The sequence below is a fragment of the Gallinula chloropus genome (assembly GCF_964237585.1).
Source record: "Gallinula chloropus genome assembly, chromosome: 3".
In the NCBI taxonomy this organism is placed as follows: Eukaryota; Metazoa; Chordata; class Aves; order Gruiformes; family Rallidae; genus Gallinula; species Gallinula chloropus.
The window spans coordinates 62,553,727-62,574,735 of record NC_140087.1 but is presented as its reverse complement, the minus strand read 5'-3'; the positions used below and the strand labels follow the sequence as shown (position 1 = coordinate 62,574,735).

The 21,009-nt window shown below is 41.3% G+C and overlaps 1 protein-coding gene across 1 annotated transcript in view; it reads left to right on the top strand.

Moving 5' to 3' along the window:
- The window catches only part of USH2A (usherin), a 385,041-nt gene that overhangs the window by 346,380 nt on the left and 17,652 nt on the right, over positions 1–21,009 (top strand). Inside the window, exons 61-63 of the mRNA XM_084261650.1 lie at positions 9,231–9,458; positions 10,166–11,682; positions 12,677–12,998. Of these exons, the coding sequence (XP_084117776.1) occupies positions 9,231–9,458; positions 10,166–11,682; positions 12,677–12,998 (2,067 nt within the window). The remainder of the gene's footprint in view (positions 1–9,230; positions 9,459–10,165; positions 11,683–12,676; positions 12,999–21,009) is intronic.

Genomic DNA, 21,009 nt, shown 5'->3' with positions numbered 1-21,009 from the left:
AGAAGTGATTACATACATAGCAGGCAAAGTTTGAAGGAAAAGCTAGGACTGTTCAGTACAGGGCAGAGAAAAAAGAATAAAACAGTAGGAAGTAAAAACCTTTTGGTCTTCTTTAAAATGTTGCTTTTATATTCCATTGTGTTGGCAGAAAGCTGGGATTTAGAGCTGTGAATTGCCTTGAGGCTGTGCTATCTTCCTCTACTTAGCAGCAGTTAGAACTGCGCTTTTTTTGCATGTGTTGGGTGAGAGAGATGAGGAATGGGAATGATTGAGAAAAGGGAATAAAGTAAGCTTGCATTTAACAATATATGACACATCTATTGTACCTGTGTAAAATGGGATCTAAACTAATAATGATGGTTTCCTGAAGGTGCACACAGCAACGCAGGGGGATATCCAGAGACTTAATTAATTAATGTTTGTAACATGATGTGAGATCCTACGATGAAAAGCCATATATAACTGCAAAGTCTTAATTTTATGGAGCACAACTGACATTCAGTGGCATTTTCAAGGAAACTGATGTGGGAGTTCACCTGCAATCTATGTTAAGATTCAGATTGTCCTTGTACAAGTGTCCTTAAAGATCTTCTTCAAACTTTTCTTTTCCTTTTTACATTTCTTTTTCCCCCACAATGGCTGCTGAGCTATGCAAAGGCAGAAATTGAAAATAATTGCTTTTACAGGGGAAAAAAAAGGGGGGGGGGGGGAATCTGTTTTCCATATACTAAAAAACATAGCCAAACTGCCTTTTTCAAATTTTACAGAAAATAGAAATCTTCAGGTCCTGTCCCCAGGTTATCTTAAGATTAGATGGGAGAAGTTTTACAGTTTTCAGAGCCACTTTTTTCACAATATCACTTACAGTGTAATTTGAAAGGAGATGAAGAAGGCAGCTGATGGCACAGATATCTGTAGTCACAAATGTCATAGAGGAGCAGTGTTAATGCTTAAAAACCCAAAACTTCAAATGAAACTGAGAGGCAAAATATTTGATACTGACAAGGGCACATTCTTTCTACAACAAAGCAAAACTTGTTGCCACAAGATACTGTGCGTTCAGGTACTTACGTTATCCATTTTTATGAATAACAAAATCATCCAGAGCTTTAAGACCTCAGTTTAAAATTGCAGAAGCCCGTCTGTAAAACACCTGCCACTCTGGGCCTTGCTAGGAAAAAGAGAGATTTGAGACTAAGACACAGACTGCAGTGATGTGGCAGTCCGGATTTTGTTTGCTCTGACAGAAGCATCTAACTTCATTCTGGCCATCAGCCAATACATCAAATGGAAAATACGGTTTGTAGCATTAGGAAAAATATAACATTAACCCCCTAATGCTCCATAATAAGGGATGAACCCCCTACCACTTGCAGGTTTGAGCCCTTAGGCTCTAGCTGCTGTTTTACAGCAGCAGTGGTTTTTTTCTGTCTCGTTCCATGCCTACAGACAGTGTAGAACAAATTCATGAGAGGAATGCTGCTCCTAAAGGTTAACAAATAGCGGATGGGAAGTTGCTGCTCAGCAGGAGCAGTACACATGGTACTTATTTTAATCTTCTTTGTAGAGTTCAGCTGTTTGAGCGTGCTAGTTGTAACTGCAGAGATACAACCCCCAGCCAGTGTACGTGTGCCTGCCTTCCCTAGTATTTTACCTTCCCTGAAGATAAGTTTCTATCCCAGATTATAAAACTCCACCCAGAGGTTCTTTCCCATTCCCCTTGGGATCAAGACAGATGCAACAAATTGCAAGCTCTGCAATGCCTTGGTGAGTTTGTGGGTTCCAGTTTGGCCAACGTGTGATGTTTGGAGCATCAGAAAAACCTCCCAGCTCAACCCTACAGGGTTCGACTTTGCTTTTATATAGTGTGGATTTCTTGTAGCATGAAGTCTTTGCTGATGTACCTGTGCTATCCTCTCTTACTCTCAGCAGCACTCCACTAAACCTCCCCCACTCAGCTAAAGACCAGACCATACAATGCATGTGCATTTTACTGAGGGTGACATGTATTTGTTTTTCAGTGGGGTTTAAGTATTTTATCTCATGTTTTATTGTATCTCAGATAAATAGTGTTAAATATTTTGCTCCAGATTCTGTCTTCTTCAGATTTTGAAGAGAAGTTTAGCCTAGTTCTTCACATCCAGAGTGATTACTGAAAGCAAAATTATCACTCAGGTTAAGCAAGGATGGCAGATTTGAACAGACCAAAGACAAGGTTTGGGGAAAATAGTCCTGTTGGGTATCTAATTTATAAAAAGAACTTCTTCCCTTCTGCATCACTTTCTCATGACGAGGAATAATAAACATGGTTTAAAGCGGAGAAATGGGGGAGGGGAAAGAATAGGGGTGAGAAAGTATGTTTTATTATACAGTAGGTCTTGTGAGTGTTGTAAGAGATAAAATATTAATGTTAGGAAAACATGTTGACATTGTCCTCTAGATGGTATCTATAATGGTATGTCATGTCATTGATATTTTGGGTTATTTGATTTATTTAGTCATGCAGAAAAACCTCCTTTTTTGGATTCCAATATTTCATAGTACAAATTAGACAAATACAGATGCAAATACATTTTTGAGAAGGTAGTGCTCAGTGATGTTTGATGAATTTTAAATGATGAGAAGAGAAGGAGAAGAAGGAGAGGAGACAAGGAGGAGGAGAGGAGAAGAGGAGGAAAGGAGAGGAGGAGAAGAAAGAGAAAGAAATCTTACTGAAATAGCATGAAGAAAGGTCCTGAAGTTGGCTTTGCCCAAAGAGTGTTTTTTATGATTTTAGCAGTGCAAAACTGTTGGTGGTTTCAAAATGTACTGCTACCCAAAGGCCAACACAATGACTGGATGCAGCTTGCTAAATGTGCTTGATTTTATTTTAATGTGCAATGCATCCTAGTTTTCTTTGTGGCACTTTGCTTTCAAGTCAAAGCTGAGGACTCAGATGCCTGGTGAGAGTGCAGCAGGTCCCCAGGTGTGCTGGGAAACAAAACTGCCTGCTGTGAAAACAGGCAGCAGCTCCACTATGCAGATTCAGCTGCATGCAACTCACAGTCCCTTGCATACTCTGCCAGAATGGAGGAAAATTAATTGCATCATAGATTTCTCTATCAGGTATTAATTATTGTTTGCAGAACATTGTAAACTTAGATTACTGCTGTTTCTAAAGGGTTCTTCTCCCTGGTATAGCCCACAAGCCCATGTAGAACTAGGAAATGATTCAGTTATGTGTGGAGTGGAACAAGGTGTGCAGGTTTTTTTTACAAAAAGCTGCTAGCATGGTACTGTTAGGAAAGAACAGAAACAAAAGCCAGACTACTACCATTCTCCGATGTTGATGGCAAAATCATCATTTGTTTTAAAAATAAATTACAAGAACATTCTCAAAATTGGAAAGAAAAAGAAAAAGCAAAGCATTAGTTTTGCCAGGATTCTCAAGGATAGAATATTTTATAATCGAAGTTTAGGTTTTAATAAAGAACCCATTTTATGTGCTTTACTTTGTAACTTGAATCTATTGTAATATATATTAAAAATACATTTTCCTAAATTTATTTATTTAAAAATAAGCTCAAATGGAATAGATTCCTGAATGTCATTTCCTAGCCCCTGTAGAAGAAAAGACTGCATCGCTTCCCCTCAGGACTGGGAAAGAAAGGCAAATTAAACTAAAGGCAATTTAAATAACATTCCCCAGGCAAAATTGTTGCAAAATTATTTTAGGCTTAAAAAAGAAATGTCTGCTTTTACAAACTTAATTTTTTTACCTAAATGTTTATTTAATTTTCTGTTTTAATATTTGTGGGTTTATAGACCATGAAAACTACCACCAACATGGAACATACCATTGAAGGCCCATTGGGTAATATCAAATAATGTAATAGTGACTTAAAATGAAAGATATATGTTAAAAGGCAATTTTAAAATTTTAAAATGAAATTAAGTTCTTCAAATGTAAAATTTTAAAAGTGAAATTAAAAAAAAACACTAGAATTATTTTCTTATACAAATTGGGAGGGAAATAAATAGCGCAACATCAATTTCTGGTAAAAACTGAAATTCTGGTCACCTTTAGGCAAGATCATTTCTGGTAAAATGAATAATGAACACTTTGGTTTCTGTTTGCCTAACCTTTGAGATTTTTCAGTACTACCATGGGAATAATTTATATTCCAGTCCACACTGCTACTGGAAGGGATGCTTAGATTACTTGTGTACCCGTAAGTTATACCCTAGTGAATCTGAGCATAAGGCTTTTGGAAGAGAATCGGTTCTTTAAATGAAAAAGACTCAGTGTGCGTGATACAAACCTGAGGTGGAAGGACAAGTTTGGGGTTACATATGAGTATGAAAACAGTGCAAATTTTAGAGTGAAGGCAGGAACTAAGAAGTAGGCTGGGAAATAAGAGTGGTCATCGGAGACAAGATGAAAATGCTCCCAGTGCTTTGCAGGAAATGACAAAGACTCTGGATTACATGGGGAACTGGATGAGAGGGTAGCAACAAAGATGAGGATAAACTGAGCATTTTAGGTAAACCCCAAGCCTCGCCCCCCCATCACTTCTGTCAGTTGTGGTAACTGTTTGACTTCCTTGATGGAGAATTTGAAAATTGGCATTGGAGGATGGTTGGATTAGTGTTATGACTGCCAGCAGACCATAGATTGGACCTCCCTTGTCCAAAAAGAGTTCAGTATCTCTGCCTGTGCAGACAAGGGAATGTCATACTGAATTACCTTCCCAGCATTTCTGCCCGTGCATTATGAAAGAACAGAGTTAGATCCTCGTGCCACTACCATCATTAGTGGTGTGATAGTGTCTGATGCCACCAAGTTTAGTTAGAGACTCGCAGAGTGAATGAGCTAGCTTTTTAATCAGATATTGAAGATACCTTCCAAACAGGTATGAAGAGAAGAGAAGGTACTGTACAGGAACTGTACAAAGGAAAGACAGGGAGAGTGAAGAAGCCAGAGCCGAACCTTAACGTGACTGGTGATGACTTGCTGAGTTTTGATGATTACCCCTGAAGAAGGAACAGCTATTGAAGCTGCCTGTTGGGCATCTCTTCAGTCGTTCAGGGATCTTCTGATGTATCTGGCACGTTTTGAACTCATGCCCTGAGACCCAGGCCGCTGGGTAAACTGCCCTGCCTTGAAAAAAGCCCAGAGTGACCCTACTGGAAAGTGCTGCTTCATCAGATCGATAAGATTCAAAGATGACTAGGTTGTGTAGTCGTATGCAGTTTAAACATTTGTGCAGGGAGTCCACCGGCACGGAGTATTATTGACAGCTACAGATCAATGCTAATTTTTGATCATTTTCAACCTACAAAGCCCTCTTGACCCTGTTGCCACCGTAGGGGCACTTCAAGTAGTCAAAGGCAGTCGCAGTAGGCAGTGTAAAATCGTCAGAACCCTGAAGGCTGCGCAGCCTTGCCAGTGCCAGGGAGGAGGGCCGAGGAAGGCAGGCACCTCACATAATGGATGCTGCTGCCTTTGAACAGCATGAAAGACTATGCTAATTTGTTTCCAGACTTTAAGTGACTTCTGTGCTCATGAATTAAAAAATAAACAAACAAAAAAGGCAATCTGAAGCAAATCTTGAGGGATACATTATTCATGGTTCATGTTCTCTTGTTTTGTATTTTGAAAAATGTGCTAAAACAAGGTGTTATTTTAAATAACTTTTATCCTAATTTATGGTTAGAAGAGTGGAATTAGCTGAGAAGTGTCTTTGTTGCTGTTAACAGCTTGAGCTGCCACTGGCAGCTAGTGAAGCTTTTTACACAGCAAAACCAAAGGAGCGGGTCCTGCCTGGAGCAGCTGAGGCACTGGGACAGGGGCTACCCAAAGCAAGGGCCATGCAATGGCTGGGCTCTGGGGTGAAGTGCCAGGCTAGGTCCATGGTGGTTCTGTGCCATTTCTGTGGTGTTTACATTAAAAGGATGGGCCTCATGGGAGGAATGTGAGAGTGCACTCACTTTTAGTATTTTTGCCAGATTATTCTTAATTTAATGACTGGTTGAGTGAGAATGCTTCACAGTAGGAGACGGAGAGAGGAGGGCATGGACTTGTCGTCCATCAGATTTCATGGTCAGTCAGTCTATGAACATCTTAATGTTTGCATTAAAATTTTATTTTGTTGATTTGCTTTTAATGGTGAATGAAATCTGGACTGTTAGCAGTGTGTAAACATGGGGTATATGAGTTTATGGCTTTGCAGACAAAGACTGGGAGAATTTTCCAGGCAATGACTTTGGTCCTGCCCCTGTTTAAGGCTGCTTCATCATCTGCTGAAGACAAAGGTTACGGTGCTAGCCTTTGCAAGGTGTATTTTGCTATTTATATTTGACCATTCTAGCAGGACAGTATTTCTGAGCTGAAAATGTCATGGGAGGACATAAAGTAATTCTTAAAATGAATCACGGAGACTGCCATCCATCCTCTTTTCAGCACCAGCCTTTGAGCTGAGCAAATTCACAAATGGCAACGGCAGTGGTGCAGGGGGAGAAAATGCGGCTCCATACTCTGGGAGTACGTCCCCTGAGCTTACTTCAAAACCAAACGAAACAAAAATACATGTAAACCGTTTGCACTTCAAGAAGTATCTGTAGGAGCCAGGGATAAAAGTCATCCCTGGAAGGAATGGTTTAGCAGTCTCCAGAGAACATGATGAACTGCAGGCAAGGAAATCCCTCCATCCTTGTTTCATTTCAAAGCGTGGTGAGGATTGTAAATAATTAAATCTTGGGGTTTAGTGGGAAAATGGTAGAGGGTAATGAAAAAATATGCTGGTTTTCTGTTTAAAAAAAGAAACCAGGCATTCTGTAGCACTGCTGTCACAAAAGCCCACCCTGGTGATGCAGCTGATTAGAAAGCAGAGACATTGCTTTTTGTACGGTGTTTGTAATAACATGCTTGTACCTTCGGAGAGCCTCTGTGTAGCAGTTCAGGAGCAGTAATTTAGTGCTGTGTGCTCCCTTCCTCCCACTCCCACCCCCAAACCAGGGAATGTAAATTTTAGGCTTTTAAAAGTTCTGTTTTGAAAACCTCATAGATAACTGTCCTCATAAAAACTATTAATACAGACTACATCCAATTGTAAAGCTAATTTTAATCATGTTTTGTGCCAACATAATTTCTGATGCCAGATTTTTATGCTAAGCATGAACTTCAATTTGAGCTCTGTTCTTTAACCTGCAGTTCATAATTTTGCATTTGGCTGTATAAGTTTTTTTGGCTATGGCAGTTTGAACGCTTCCACTTTCAAGGATCTAAGCCATAAATGTTTATTAAAAGAATCTATAATGAAATCAGTTTTGTTATTTTTTTAATGGCTGCCTTGAGTATGTTGGATGACTGAACGCACGTTGTTAATCATTAAGTACTCATGTTACAAAAAGTGTTTGATAGTATTGCCATCTAGGGGCTGAACTAAATTCTCCGTACTGAAATAAACTGTAATTGAACAGGTGCTGCTATTGACAATATACATATGTTTTTGCTTTATAGCCCACATGCTTTCCATGTTTCTTATGACAAAAAATATCTCTAAATGTCCCACAGCAGCCAGAGCTTTTTTATATATAATCTGTTCGAGGTGATTGCTATTTGCATTTGAGCTTATGCTTTTTTGGCAGTGATGACTGTGAATTCCTAACAAAGAATTATACTTTTTTGCATTATTAATCTTGCTAGTGTTTGCCCTGTTTAACATAAAAAGGAATCATTTATCAGAAAAGTATGTTTATAATCTGTACTTGTGGCATCTTCAGATTTAATATTCATAATGGTCATTCAAATGCTGTGCTATATTTATCTAAAAGACTAACTCATTGTTGTGAGGAAATAACTATTTAAATATTTATAATCTAACTTTTAATATTTAAAAAAAGAAATTAATATTTCTTTAAAATTTGTTTCTGAGTCTGATAGCTTAACAAATGTTTAAATATTAAACAATTGGAAGCGTTAGCATTTAACAACTTAATATGACTTACTGAAACGGGGAAATTGACTTCGGCTGTTTCTGCCACAGGAAGGAAACTGAATTCCTGTGCTTCCCTTCTTAAGATCTATATAATTAATGCAAAAGCACAACTGAAAATGAGATCAGATGCACTGGTGATCAGCTGAACTCCTTTCTTCCTCCCTCCTCTGACGAGACAAGTCTGAAGCGTCTACTACTGAAGTGTGTTACTCCTGGTCTTTGTTAGCCCCCATATTCTTCATGGCTGGTCAAAATCTAGCTACAGCTGTATCACCTTCTTGCCTAGATCCAAATTTGTGCTGAGGCTTGCTTTGCCTCACGGCTGAGTGAGTGCAGGCCTGTGGCAGACACTGTTTGGGGTGAGCTGGATGCCAGTGGCCCCTTCCAGCCACGGTGGATGTCACTTGGTCTGTATCCCCCACACACACCCCTCTGCTGGGCTGAGGTCTGGCCTGGTGCCTGGTCAGCCCCAGCCCTGGCTGATCACAGTGCGATTCCCAAACAGCCATGCCCCTCCTAATATCTCTCCAGTGGTGCCAGGCTGAGCCTAACCCCTGTTTGCCTGTGTCTCTTTCAGCAGCATGGCTGCTTCCTTTAACTGGAGAAACAGGGAGGGTTCCTGTAAGGCAGCTGGTTGTCCCACACTCATTTTACCTTGAGAATTTAGCTCAAGTGACATCTTTACAAAGTGGGAACATAGGAACCAGTCTATTCCCTCCCTCTAACTTCCCTCCCTCCCACTTTTATGGGGTTTGTTTTCAATAAGGAAACTGTGCTCTCGGAAGCACTGTTGTCTATCCATATTGCAATACTTTAAGCAGCTAGAACAGGACAGCATGCCTATCAAATGTCACATCTACACACAAGATGTGTAAGGATTCTGTAGAGGCAGGCATCGCTCATACCACAGGTTTTCACAAGTGTGTGAACCCTCCAGAGCACCAGGCTCTCTCATCCTCACTGGGCAGAGCTCAGACAGACACTGAATGAACTGTGAGTGGTTTGCTAGCTGAGGTCTGTCTGCACTGTGCAAGCCTCCCTAAGACTTGGCTCCAAAGCCTTAAGAGCCTAAGAGTTTCTTTTTGAGGTTCAGCCATGAATACCCACCATATAAAATCCTGGTAAGCAGATGGGGTATTCCGCAAGGCGGTCAGACGTGACCCAGAGCTGAGACCTCATTTTCCAAGTGACATAAACCACAGATGCTGATTACTTTTTTAACTAACTCAAACATCTGTATTCTTGCTTCAGGGAGAAAAGCATCAGGCTCATTTATTTGGATTGAAACCTTTCACAACATATCATATTCATGTCGTAGCTGTAAACAATGCTGGGCAGGTTTCAAGCCCCTGGACATCTGTGCGCACATTGGAAGCTTCACCCAGTGGCCTGAGCAACTTCACTGTGGAAAAGAAAGAAAATGGCAGGGCTCTGCTGCTAAAATGGTCGGAGCCCTCCCAACCCAATGGCGTGATTAAGGTAATCTTCATCTTGACACTCCAGTTGATCAAAACAGAGAAGGGAAATGCTGAATATACAATTAAAACATTTTTTGCTGAAAAGGGCTCAATCAAAGGCATTATACTTTAAAATAAGACAGAAGTACTATGTAAGCACAAGACACTCTGCTTGTGGTCATATTAAAATGAGTATTAACACTCCTGTGCTACCTTGTGACATTTACAGTGAAGCAAATTGTTCATTTAATGTATAGAAAGCTATGCATGAAAGCCTATAAACTGGCTGTACATCAGGCATTGCCAAAATGTGTTTCTAGAAAACCTGGGTTTGACAGATTGTTGTTCTGAAATTGGGACCTCTTTTAGCTCAACAGTTTTAACTGAATTTAAACCTTTGCCTGCAACGTTAGCAACTAGAGGGGTTTATTTGAATTTTTTTCTTAAGTGATTTTCCCTAGACTTAGTCTGAGAGAAGCTTTGTGCTAGCTCATGAGAGCCTCGCAATGAAACTTGGTAACAAACAAATATAATGAGAACTGTCACTAAGTGATTTATTACTGCATAAAAAGTTAAAATATCATGAAAATTTGATCAAAATATTCCTTTTGTATCAATGATCTGTTTGTATGGTGATTGTTGCTTGTAAACATGTAAGTTAATAGTTCCTTCCTTCCTCCCTTCCTCTTTCCCTCTTTCCCTCCCTCTCTCCCTCCCTCTCTTTCCCAGACATACAACATTTTCAGTGATGACAACCTGGAGTACAGTGGTTTATCTCGCCAGTTCCTCTTCAGGCGCCTGGAGCCCTACACTCTCTACACCCTCATACTGGAAGCTTGCAACACAGCAGGTTGCACGCGTTCCCCACCCCAGCCAGTCCGAACAGATGAAGCACCCCCAGTGTCTCAGATGGCACCTGTGATCCACGCAGTGAACGCTACCAACGTTGAACTAAGCTGGTTGCAGCCAATTAATCCAAATGGAAAAATAATTCGCTATGAAGTTATTCACAGATGCATAAAAGAAAATGCTGGAGGGTACAGAGCAACAACAGAAGATGAGAAAATTGTTTTCACAGAATATAACACTGAAAGTAATACGTTCATATATAATGATAAAGGTTTACAGCCATGGACGAGGTATGAATATAAAATACGCACCTGGAATGCAGCAGGCTACACTGACAGCTCCTGGACGGTGGCAAAGACTAGTCAAACTGCCCCAGAAGGTCTCGCTGCCCCCAGGTTATCCTTGCTGTCAGTTAACCCCCGTAAAGTCCTCATCTCGTGGGCCTCCCCGGCGCAGCCCAATGGTATTCTTCAGTCCTACAGACTGCTGAAAAATGACATCCTCTATCCCTTCAGCTTTGATGCTGCTACTTTCAACTACACGGATGAAGACCTGCTGCCCTATTCCATGTACAGTTACGCGATAGTTGCCTGCACGATGGGAGGCTGTGCCACCAGCGAACCATCTGCAATACAGACGCTGGAAGCACCTCCCGCCTTAGTGGATCCACCATCTCTGCAGGCTGTTAGTGCCACGCAAATTAATGCATCTTGGGCACCTCCCCAAATACAAAATGGAGATATCACCAGGTACATACTGAAATTGAACAATGAAGAGTATTATCCTGGCAAGAGTTTGCGAATGCTGATTTCTAACCTACAGCCTTACACGCAGTATGACTTTGCATTGGTGGCCTGTACTGCAGGGGGCTGCACATCTAGTATATCCCAGTCAGTGACAACCATGGAGGCCCCCCCATTAAACATGGAAGCTCCCAGGCTGCTTGTCATGGGCTCAGAGTCAATTGAAATCACATGGAAACTTCCAGCTAACCCCAATGGTAAAATCACAAGCTATGAGCTAAGGAGAGACGGTGTTCTTGTCTACTCGGGTCTGGAAACTCGGTATCTTGATTTCACCCTAATGCCAGGCATGGAGTACAGCTACACTGTCACTGCAAATAACAGTCAAGGAAGTGTGACCAGTCCATCAGCCCAAATAAAAACCAACCCCTCCGCTCCATCTGGGATGTTGCCTCCTAGGTTGCAGGCATGGTCCTCAAAGGAAATTTTGGTGGCCTGGGATCCTCCTATCAAAGTAAATGGTGATATTACAAATTACACAATCTCCATCCACAAGCCTGCTGAAACAGGGAAGAAAACTATTGACTTTGATGCAGCTCACACTTCCTTTGTGAGACGGTCATACATTGTGGCAGAACTACAACCCTATAGCAGGTGAGTCTGGAAGATCTCAATTTTTGAATAAACGCTGTAGGGTGGTTCACTGGGATGGCAAGTAGCTTAACTATCTTGTTCAAACAGATAGTCAAACCCATGTGTTTTGGTTTCCTAAAAAGCACGTGAAAACGCAGGATTTTTTTAATTTATATTAATGCCAGCATTACTATATTACTATTTATTACAGTTTTGGTTGTAATTAATACAAGGGGCAGTTCGCTACTTTGCTATAGACTCCAAAACCCGCAGTCTTGTGTGTCTTTTATAAGATGTTTGCATTCAAGAATAGGTAGGGCTTTAGCTGACAAAGTTTGGGGTGGGCTGACCAAACACCTGTTAGCTAGCACATACACAGAGTGGCTGAGCTACAATTAATGGAGTCACACCAGAAACTTGCTCACACCCTTGAGCAAAAAACAAGTAACTTGGTTTTAAGTGAAAGCTAAAACTTAAGAGAGGGTCCCAGACACGGCTACAGGAGGAGCACACTTGGTAGTGAAGTGATTTCCCCACGAATTCTTGATTATTTACCTGATCTTTCCTTATATATTTGTGTAGGCATAATTTGTGTGTGATAAGTCTGTCTGCTATTTACATATAACTAATCTAAATCCAAAGAGAGAAGAGTAATAGAGTGAAGCTCTATAGCTCTCAAATGATATCCAAATCATCTCCTACAATGAGTCATCACTGATTCATTTCATCAAAATCAAAACCATTTTGATCACTTGTGTCCTGCAGATGTTGGTTCTGCTCTGAAAAAACAAACCAAAACTCCACACCAAAACAACAAATGAAAACCCAGAAGACAACGTGCTTCCTTATTGCTACCGAAGGCACAGCATATAATCTGAATGTTGATACTAATTGTTTTCATGTTAAAAAATGCCAAAGACCTAGAGAAATTAAGAAATGCCCTGGATCTCATGCACAGCCTATATTTGCATTTGCAGTGTTTTAATCGCTTTGCTGCTGATTTGTGTTCCTGCAGGTATGAAGTACAGCTCCAAGCTTGCACAGAGCTGGGCTGTGCCTCCAGTGAGTGGGCATCGGTGCAGACGCTGGAGGCACCCCCGGCAGCACAGCCTGCGCCTCTTATAGAAATACAGACAACAACCAGGGGCTTCCAGACGACTTGTTCTGTCCTGTGGACTGGCCCACAGCAGCCAAATGGGAAGATTTTGTACTATGAACTCTACAGGAGGCGAGCAACTCAAGCCCACATAAATTTGGACCTTGCACTTGTTTACAATGGTTCTTCAACCTCCTTCAGAGACGACAAGTTGCTGCCTTACACAGAATATGAATATCAGGTGGGAATTGAAGCCATTTAGCAGCTCCGATTATGATTTCAGTACACTTTGAGAACCTTACTTTACACTTAAACCAAACATGCACAGCTCATTTCTAATGTTAATACTATTGTGATACCTGAATGATTATTGTTAATATATTTTAATTGTTAATGTATTTTAATTTTGCACAAGCAAGACATGCATTCAGCATTCATTTTGCTTTAGCATAACCAAAGTGCCTTGGTTTCCTGGATGTTAAATGTTTGCACACACCTCCAGAGCTTTTGCAAGGCTCTAATGTTACATGAGTAGTGTGAAATGCTAGTTCTTAAAAGGCAGCTTTATTTCATTAGTTTTTCTTTCTTTTTAAATCTTCCCTGATTCTATTATGAACTAATTTTTACTTTATGATCTTCAGAGTAGTAGTTTACATCAAGAGGGATGTTTTGGTTTTAAATTAGATGCTAGAATTTCAAGCAGGTATTTTGGGTGGTTCAAAACTGAGATTGCTGTTGATGGTGTTACTTCTCATACATGTAGGTATTTTCACTATTGTTTTTCTTATGAGACTAAGGTAAAGCAAGGAGACCAGTTCTGCCATTCTTTCACCTGTAATTGTTTTCTATGTCAAAGTTGCAAGCTTCAGCATCCCTTTTTTTATTATAGAGTACTAGTGATAATATACAGCTTTACTTGATTTCAACCCATGGACTAAGAACTTTCCTATTTATAAACATCCCAAGTTTTTATGAGTCAGTGGGGTTTAGACCCTCACACACACAAAAACCCCCAAAACAATCAGCCTTGAATTTGTTATTTCTAAAAATAAGTGGCTGTAGTATTGTAGCAGGATGAGGTTGATTTTTGAATATGATGTGTTCTATGACTAGACATGCTTATTTGCCACCGAGCAGGATACCAGTAAGCCTCTCTACTGGTTCTGTACACGGGTATAGATATTGTATTGAAGATGAGTTTGGCAATACTCAAAAGTCTTTACAACTTAAAAAAAAAAAAAGTTTAAGCATGGATTAATTTTGATATATATGAAGCACAGTGCATTCCACCTCTTGAGTTACTGTAAGGTGGTGGTAATCTTTCTTTTACAGGATCATTTGCTTTATAGCATCGCAAGATAACTCAGGTTGAAAGAGCTCTCAGGAGGCAAGCCAGTCCAGCTTCCTGCTCCAAGCAGAATCAGTTAAGAGGTCAGATAAGGTTGCACAGGATTTTACCCAGTTGCATTGTGAAAGCCTCCAGGAAGAGAGATTCTATAACCTCTCAGAGCAATCTGCTCCTCTTCTTGTCTGTCCTCACTGTGAAAAAGTTGAGTATTTTTTGTTATGCTCAGTCTGAAACTCTTTCTGTTTTCTCTTGTCCACTCCCACCACATACCATTTTGAGGAATCCAGACCCACCTCCTTGTTAGCCTGGGGGTAGGTGCTGGGGTGCTGCAGTCAAATCCCTCCAAAGCCATCTCTTCTCCAGGCTGAACAAACTTCTCCTCATAGATCAGGTTCTCCAATGCCCTGATTACCTTGGTGGCTCTCTGCTGAACTCGCTCCAATTAATCAATATCTTTCTTGTATTCAGGGGCCAAAATGGAACAAATGCTAAGTAAAGGCATGTAATCACTTCCACTAATTGTCTGGCTATGCTCCTGTCAAACAGCTCAAGATGCTGTTGGCCATTTTTGCTGCCATATTACACTGCTGGCTCATGTTCAGCTTTCTGTCTACTAAGACATCTAGGTCCTTTCCAGAAGAGATGGTCTCTAGTTGGTCAGTCCCTACCCGTAATGCAAGAAGTTGTTCCTTCCCAGGAACAAGACTTCATATTTCTCTTGCTGAAACTCATAAAGGTTCTGCTGACCCATTACTCTAGACCCTTCTGAATGGCAGAGCTGCCTTTCAACATAACAACTGATCCCCTCCAGTTTGATATTATCAAATTTAATGACAGTGTACTATGCAGATCAGGTTCTTTGGTAGTTCTGCTTGACTGCTTCTGTTGTTTTCATTTTGGTAATCAAAAGCCAGGAAGAATTAAATCATATTAGGCTATCCAGCTGCTGTATATAGACTTGATGAGTCAGGTAGTTTGGAAGGAACATCCAGAAGGTATCAAGCCTTGCTTGAAGCAGGTCCAGATAGAGCAGGCTGCTCAGGGCTGTGTCCAGTTGAATTCTGGATTGAGTACTCCATCCTTGGAGATGCAAGGGTGGAGACTGTACAGTCCACATTGGCACCCTGTTCTGATTTCTGACTACATACCTCTTTTCTTTGCATCTTATTCCCTGGTTTTGACTTGTGTCCCCTTACCTCTTCATTACTGTCAGAGTCCCAGTGCCTGGAGGGAGGAGTACAGTGGCTTTCTTCATAAATCAGCTCCAGCAGCTCTAATTTGGGTAAGAAAAGGATTCTGAAGGGCTGGTTATAAAGCTACTGAAAAGAGAGCCTAGGTTGCTACTAGAAAAGTGTAGTCACTGCAGTATTCATGAAGCCTTTCTTTGCTTAACAATCACAAACCTCTTTTTTCTCCTTTAGATGTTTCTGGACTGGCAGCATGTCTGTAAGGTAACAGCCAGTGTGAAAAGTGTCTGTTAGCTTTGTGCTGAAGGAAATGAGGAGCACAGTGAGCTGACTGCTGCCTACTGCTGACTGCAGGTCTATGTTACTGGATTTCCTTCAGTTACCTAATGATATTGAACTTAGCAAAAAGGATAATTTCTCAAAGGGAGAAACCAGATGAGGTTCAACAAAAGCAAGTGTAGAGTCTTGCACCTGGGAAGGAGCAACCGTTCATTTTAGTACAGGCTGGGGGATGACCTGCTGGAGAAGAGCTCAATGGAGAAGGACCTGGGGGTCCTGGTTGATGACAGGTTGGCCGTGAGCCAGCAGTGTGCCCTGGTGGCGAAGAGAGCCAATGGGATCCTGGGGTGCATCCGGAGAAGTATAGCCAGCAGGTCAAAGGAGGTGATCCTCCCCCTCTACTCTGCCCTGGTCAGGCCCCACCTGGAGTATTGTGTCCAGTTCTGGGCTCCTTTGTTTAAAAAGGACAGGGATCTCCTGGAGAGAGTCCAGAGAAGGAGGAGCATCTCCCCTATGAGGAGGGGCTGAATAAGCTGGGGCTGTTCAGTCTTGAAAAGAGAAGACTAAGGGGGGATCTAATTAATGTCTATAAGTATCTTAAGCATGGAAGGCAGGGGGAATTAGCCAGCCCCTTTTCAGTGGTCTGTGGGGACAGGACAAGGGGCAATGGCTGCAAGTTGGAGCACAGGAGGTTCCGCACCAACATGTGGAAGAACTTTTACATGGTGAGGGTGACAGAGCCCTGGGACAGGCTGCCCAGGGAGGTGGTGGAGTCTCCTTCTCTGGAGATATTCAAGACCCGCCTGGATGCCTATCTGAGTGATATGTCCTAGGGAGCTGCTTTGGCAGGGGGGTTGGACCCAATGATCTCTTGGGGTCCCTTCCAACCCCTACAATTCTGTGATTCTGTGATATACAAGAGTATATTTTCCAGGTGTCATTTCTCATGTGATAAGAGCTGTTAAAAATTTTCTGAAAACAGCATGCTTTAGGGTGACCTGTTTGTGGTTTAAGTCCTGCCATGTACAGATACAGAGGTTTCCATTTCTTTATCCCAGCTTTTCTCTAATGCCTGTGTAGGATCCATCTGTTGCCCACAACGGTGTGAAGTCTGCTCTGCATTTACCATAGTTTCCTTATAGCAGAATTTTTAGAACAGTTCTCCTTCCGACTTTGGACAGGATCTGTGAAGAATGTGACTTCAAGTGCTGATGCAGCTGAGTAGGTAGCAAGCATTGTAGCAAACCCAGGCCCTGCTTATTAGTTAGGAATCTTCCTTAGATAAAGAAAAGCTTCCAAGTTGGAAGTTGTAGACACTGGCTATGGGATTTTCTCAGTTGCACCAGCTTTCAATTATCTCAATCAGAAGATGTTTTTTGAGAAGCTGATGCTGCAGAGACTTTCTTGGGCCAAAGTTTTTAATGATCTATCAGTCACAGATAAGAGAAAGCCTCTTCACCAGATTCCTGTGGTTTACCATGCCATATTCAAGGATTTGCTTTTTGTCCTGGTTCTACTCCATAAGCAGGCTGAGCTGTTGACTGAGACCCTAAAACATTTTTGGTTTGGTTTTGTTTTGTTTTTCACTGATGGCCATTTATTTCACCATGAGAGGTTTCACCATGAGAGGTTTTTGCATGCATGTGTTTGTCTTCTGCTTATGTCACTTGCAGAAGTCCTTTGGGACCTATTCCGAGCCCCTCTATTGTTGACAATTTATATCTTGCCTGTGAGACAAGTTATTCATAAGTATAAGGCTTGGCTTTTGGTATTATGCTGATGAAACCCAGATTTATATCTCACTTAAACTAGATATTGATTCTGCTGTCTCTACATTTGAGGCTTGTTTGCTGGACATAAAACTTTAAATGCAACTGAAATTCCTCCAACAGAATGCAGATAAAGTCCAAGTGCTGTGATGGGACTCTCTCCAGCAGTTTTGGAAGCATTGAGATTTAGTTCAATGAGCCCTGGCAGCTTCTTTGGATTGGGATTTTGGAGGTTTTTGGTGGTATTTTAGGGGGGTGTTGGTGTTGTTTTGTTTTGGTTGGGTTTTTTTTTCTAGAAACTTCAGCTGAATATTTAGGATCTGTTAGACTAGATGCAAAAGTTGCACTTCCAGAAATGATGAAGAGACTTTCGAAACTCCCACTGGTCAAAGGCACTATGCCCCCTAACTGTTTAGGTCACTATTGTTCCAGGAAGCACATTCATTTAAGGACCAAATCTGCATTAACATGTTAGCACCTGCTGGGTTTCAGGGGTTTTTAAGAGACATTATGGTGCCTGCTATCCCCCACACAGGCATAATTACTTAAATGTCTGAAATTCCCTCCAGTTGCACTATTCATACGCTTAGGTATTTGAATTGTCTAGAGTATCTGGCCTTTCAGGTGTTTGTTGGAATGCTGCCTGAGATCCTCAGTTGCAGTAAGCAGATGCAATTGCATGATTTCATGAAAAAAAAAACAATAAAAAAACCAAAAAAACCCCCACTACAACCTGACTTAAACTTTATAACTTAAGAGACCCAATGAGTTTGCAAGTGTGATCTTTTGATTCCTGTAATATTTCTGAAGCGGAGTGTGTAAACCTTTCTCAGGGATTACTGAGGATGGTGTGCCAGTGTTTCTATACAGCAACATATAGGGTGAGACCTGGTTTTCTGCAGCTAAGGGAAGGACTTGTGACATTGGGTGCTATTCTGCAAAACAGAGCTGCCTGGAGTGTGGTGTGATTTCCATGATAGCAGAGTATTACTCTTCCATTGTGCCTAATTGTGTGCTTAAAACTATTTCTTTAGATTAATGGCTTCATGTCTTCCTGGCTTAGTACATATCCTTATTTCCATCAGACAGGCACGGAACATGTGAAAGACAGAAAAGTAGGATCATCCCTTTTCAGAAAGTTTTATGGCTCCCTGCAGAGGTTTATTCTCTGGGAGGATTATCCAGTGCACCAAGGCAGGGTCTGCAGTGCTGAAGCTGTCTGACTTCAACTGCTACGGAGGGCACAGCATCCCTCTTGCATGTGAAGGGTGCTTCTCACGCTCCAGGTACTGCAGCCAAGGGTCTAGGAAATACCCTGAAATATACCATGGGAAATATGATTTGGTCCTCCATCTTGGATTCTCACAGAAAATAAATCATGTTCTGACCTTGGAGAGATAAAGATAGAAAAATGGGTGCAAATTCATGAAGACTTGGGAAGGGCCAACTGCATGGAGTGCAGAATATGTCAGCCCTCATGGTCAGTTTTCAGAGGTGACAAGAATGACACTTGGTTTACCAGCCTGTTTGTCAAAGCTCCAGTTTGTGCTGCTTAGTTACTGACAAACAGCTCAGTGCCTTCTGCAGCTTGAAATGGGGTGAAACTGGTTTTCTGACTGGCCAGTGATGGATGGTCACCCATTTGTAATGTCCCTTATACGGGCTCCTTTTCATCATTTTAATTCACCATTTCTCCCTGACAGAAAGGTGCACTACAAAGTAGTGACATTAAAAAAAACCCCAAGCCAACTAACCCAGTGATTTTAATTGCATTTCCTGCTTGTTATCCCCTCTTCATTTTGTTTGAAAGACTCTGGGTTTTCTTACAAGGTTTCCTGTGCTCCCTTGCTTCCAGGCAAAGAGGGCGTCTTACACTACATCTGCATTAAGCTACCGAGTTTCACTTCAGCTTCTGAAAAGTAAAGCAGACATAATTATATTGTTTCACTGATGTAATGGTGATACATAGTCAAAATACCCTTCTGCAGAACCAGGTGCTTCCTTTCCCCTGGTAGAGGGTACACAGGAGGGAGAAGGGCCATTTGAAACCATGCCATTTCTTTCATCAAGCCCCAGTTTGGGCATTATGTTTCTGTTAACACCATCCTAACTGTGGAAACAGTGCATTGATGCAACAAACCCTGGGTTTTGTTCCGTGAACTAAATGCAGATATTAGTCTGGATTTGTTGGCTTCCAAAATTACCAGTGAGAGTCATGCAGTACTACTCTTGCAAGACCCTTCACAGTAAATCGTGGGGCTGACATATTCAAAACCATGTCAAGCTCTCCTTTAAAAGGACACTAGTGTGAGTACCAGGGGAAAATATACTTCAGGACTCTAGATGACTTGATATGATTTCCTTGATTGTATCTTTTTATTTATGAGGCATAATTTATGACTGCTGAAAAGCAAACTAAAATGAGTGATGACTAACTACAGCCAAAGTAATAAATCAAAAGCAGAGAAAGAAGTGGTGATTTTGATCGAATCTATTGAATTAGCTGTTGCCCTTAGCCATTACAGGTATTGGAAAGACCTTTTAATATCTGCTTATCTCTCTCTTGGGAACCTGGTAACTATCTCATTATATACCCATAGGAAACAAATTATTTAATTTTCTACCTTTTAGAGTTAAACCTGTTTATATCTGTCATTAATTACTCATGTTATACTATATTATATGAAATGAGCTTCTCTTAGAATTTGGTAATTTTATTTATGTCTCAAAGTATTTGTCTATTTTCTTTCCCTTCTCCTTCCCTGGAATGGGTTTGGTACTTTTATTATTAGCATTTGAACAGTGCAGATGAGTAGCAATGTTAAGAGGCTCAAATTATCACAGTGCTAGAAGCCTGAACCTAAAATCTATACCATTATATGTTTATGGCCTCCCTAAGGATGCCAACTGAATGTTGAAGAGGAGAAAGTATGGATCTGTGGATGGGCAATTAGAAAGCATCCCTTTGTTTACTACCTTTTTGTACCCCTTGTTGTGAGGGGACACAATACTTTCTCTCCCTTGCCTTTTCTCCATCCAATGTAGACTGCAACCACTTTTGAAACTTTCTGCTTTGCTAATACCTGCCTGACTGCACTGCAATGCCCAGATGCCAATACATTATCCTCATGCTGAATGCTAGATTTTGGTAGGCAAGCTGTGTGCTCTGAGCTGTGTTGATGTTGCATGAGTAACTCCAAATTACCCAGACTGCACACTGGTCAGTTCTGATGAGAAGACTGACTTGTGAAGGGTGCTGTGACTGATGGTGAGAGGGAGCTGCTCTGGTTTTCTCTAATTTTAACCAGCAAGACCATGGTCTCCTTTCTTGCAGGCTGCTGTTCCAACACATTAAAAAATTGGGTGCTGTGTTTCTGAACTTACTGATGCCATGTCTTATATATCCCTGAAATGTCTTGCTATCTCGGAAAAGAATTACACTGAGAAAACCTTGCATCTATGGAAGTGTAGGGTTGGACACACCTGAGTCACTGAAGAAATCCAAAGCAAAGCCTCCAAGTAGGGCTGTGTCTTTGTGGTCTCCATGAAACAACTCTAGAAAGAGTGGTATGAAGCCCTCTGCTACTGTTTGTGTCTCATGGCATGTGCCAAGGAGGGCCAGCATTGAATCCTTTTGGAAAGACCAGCAGTCACAGGTGTGTGCAGCCT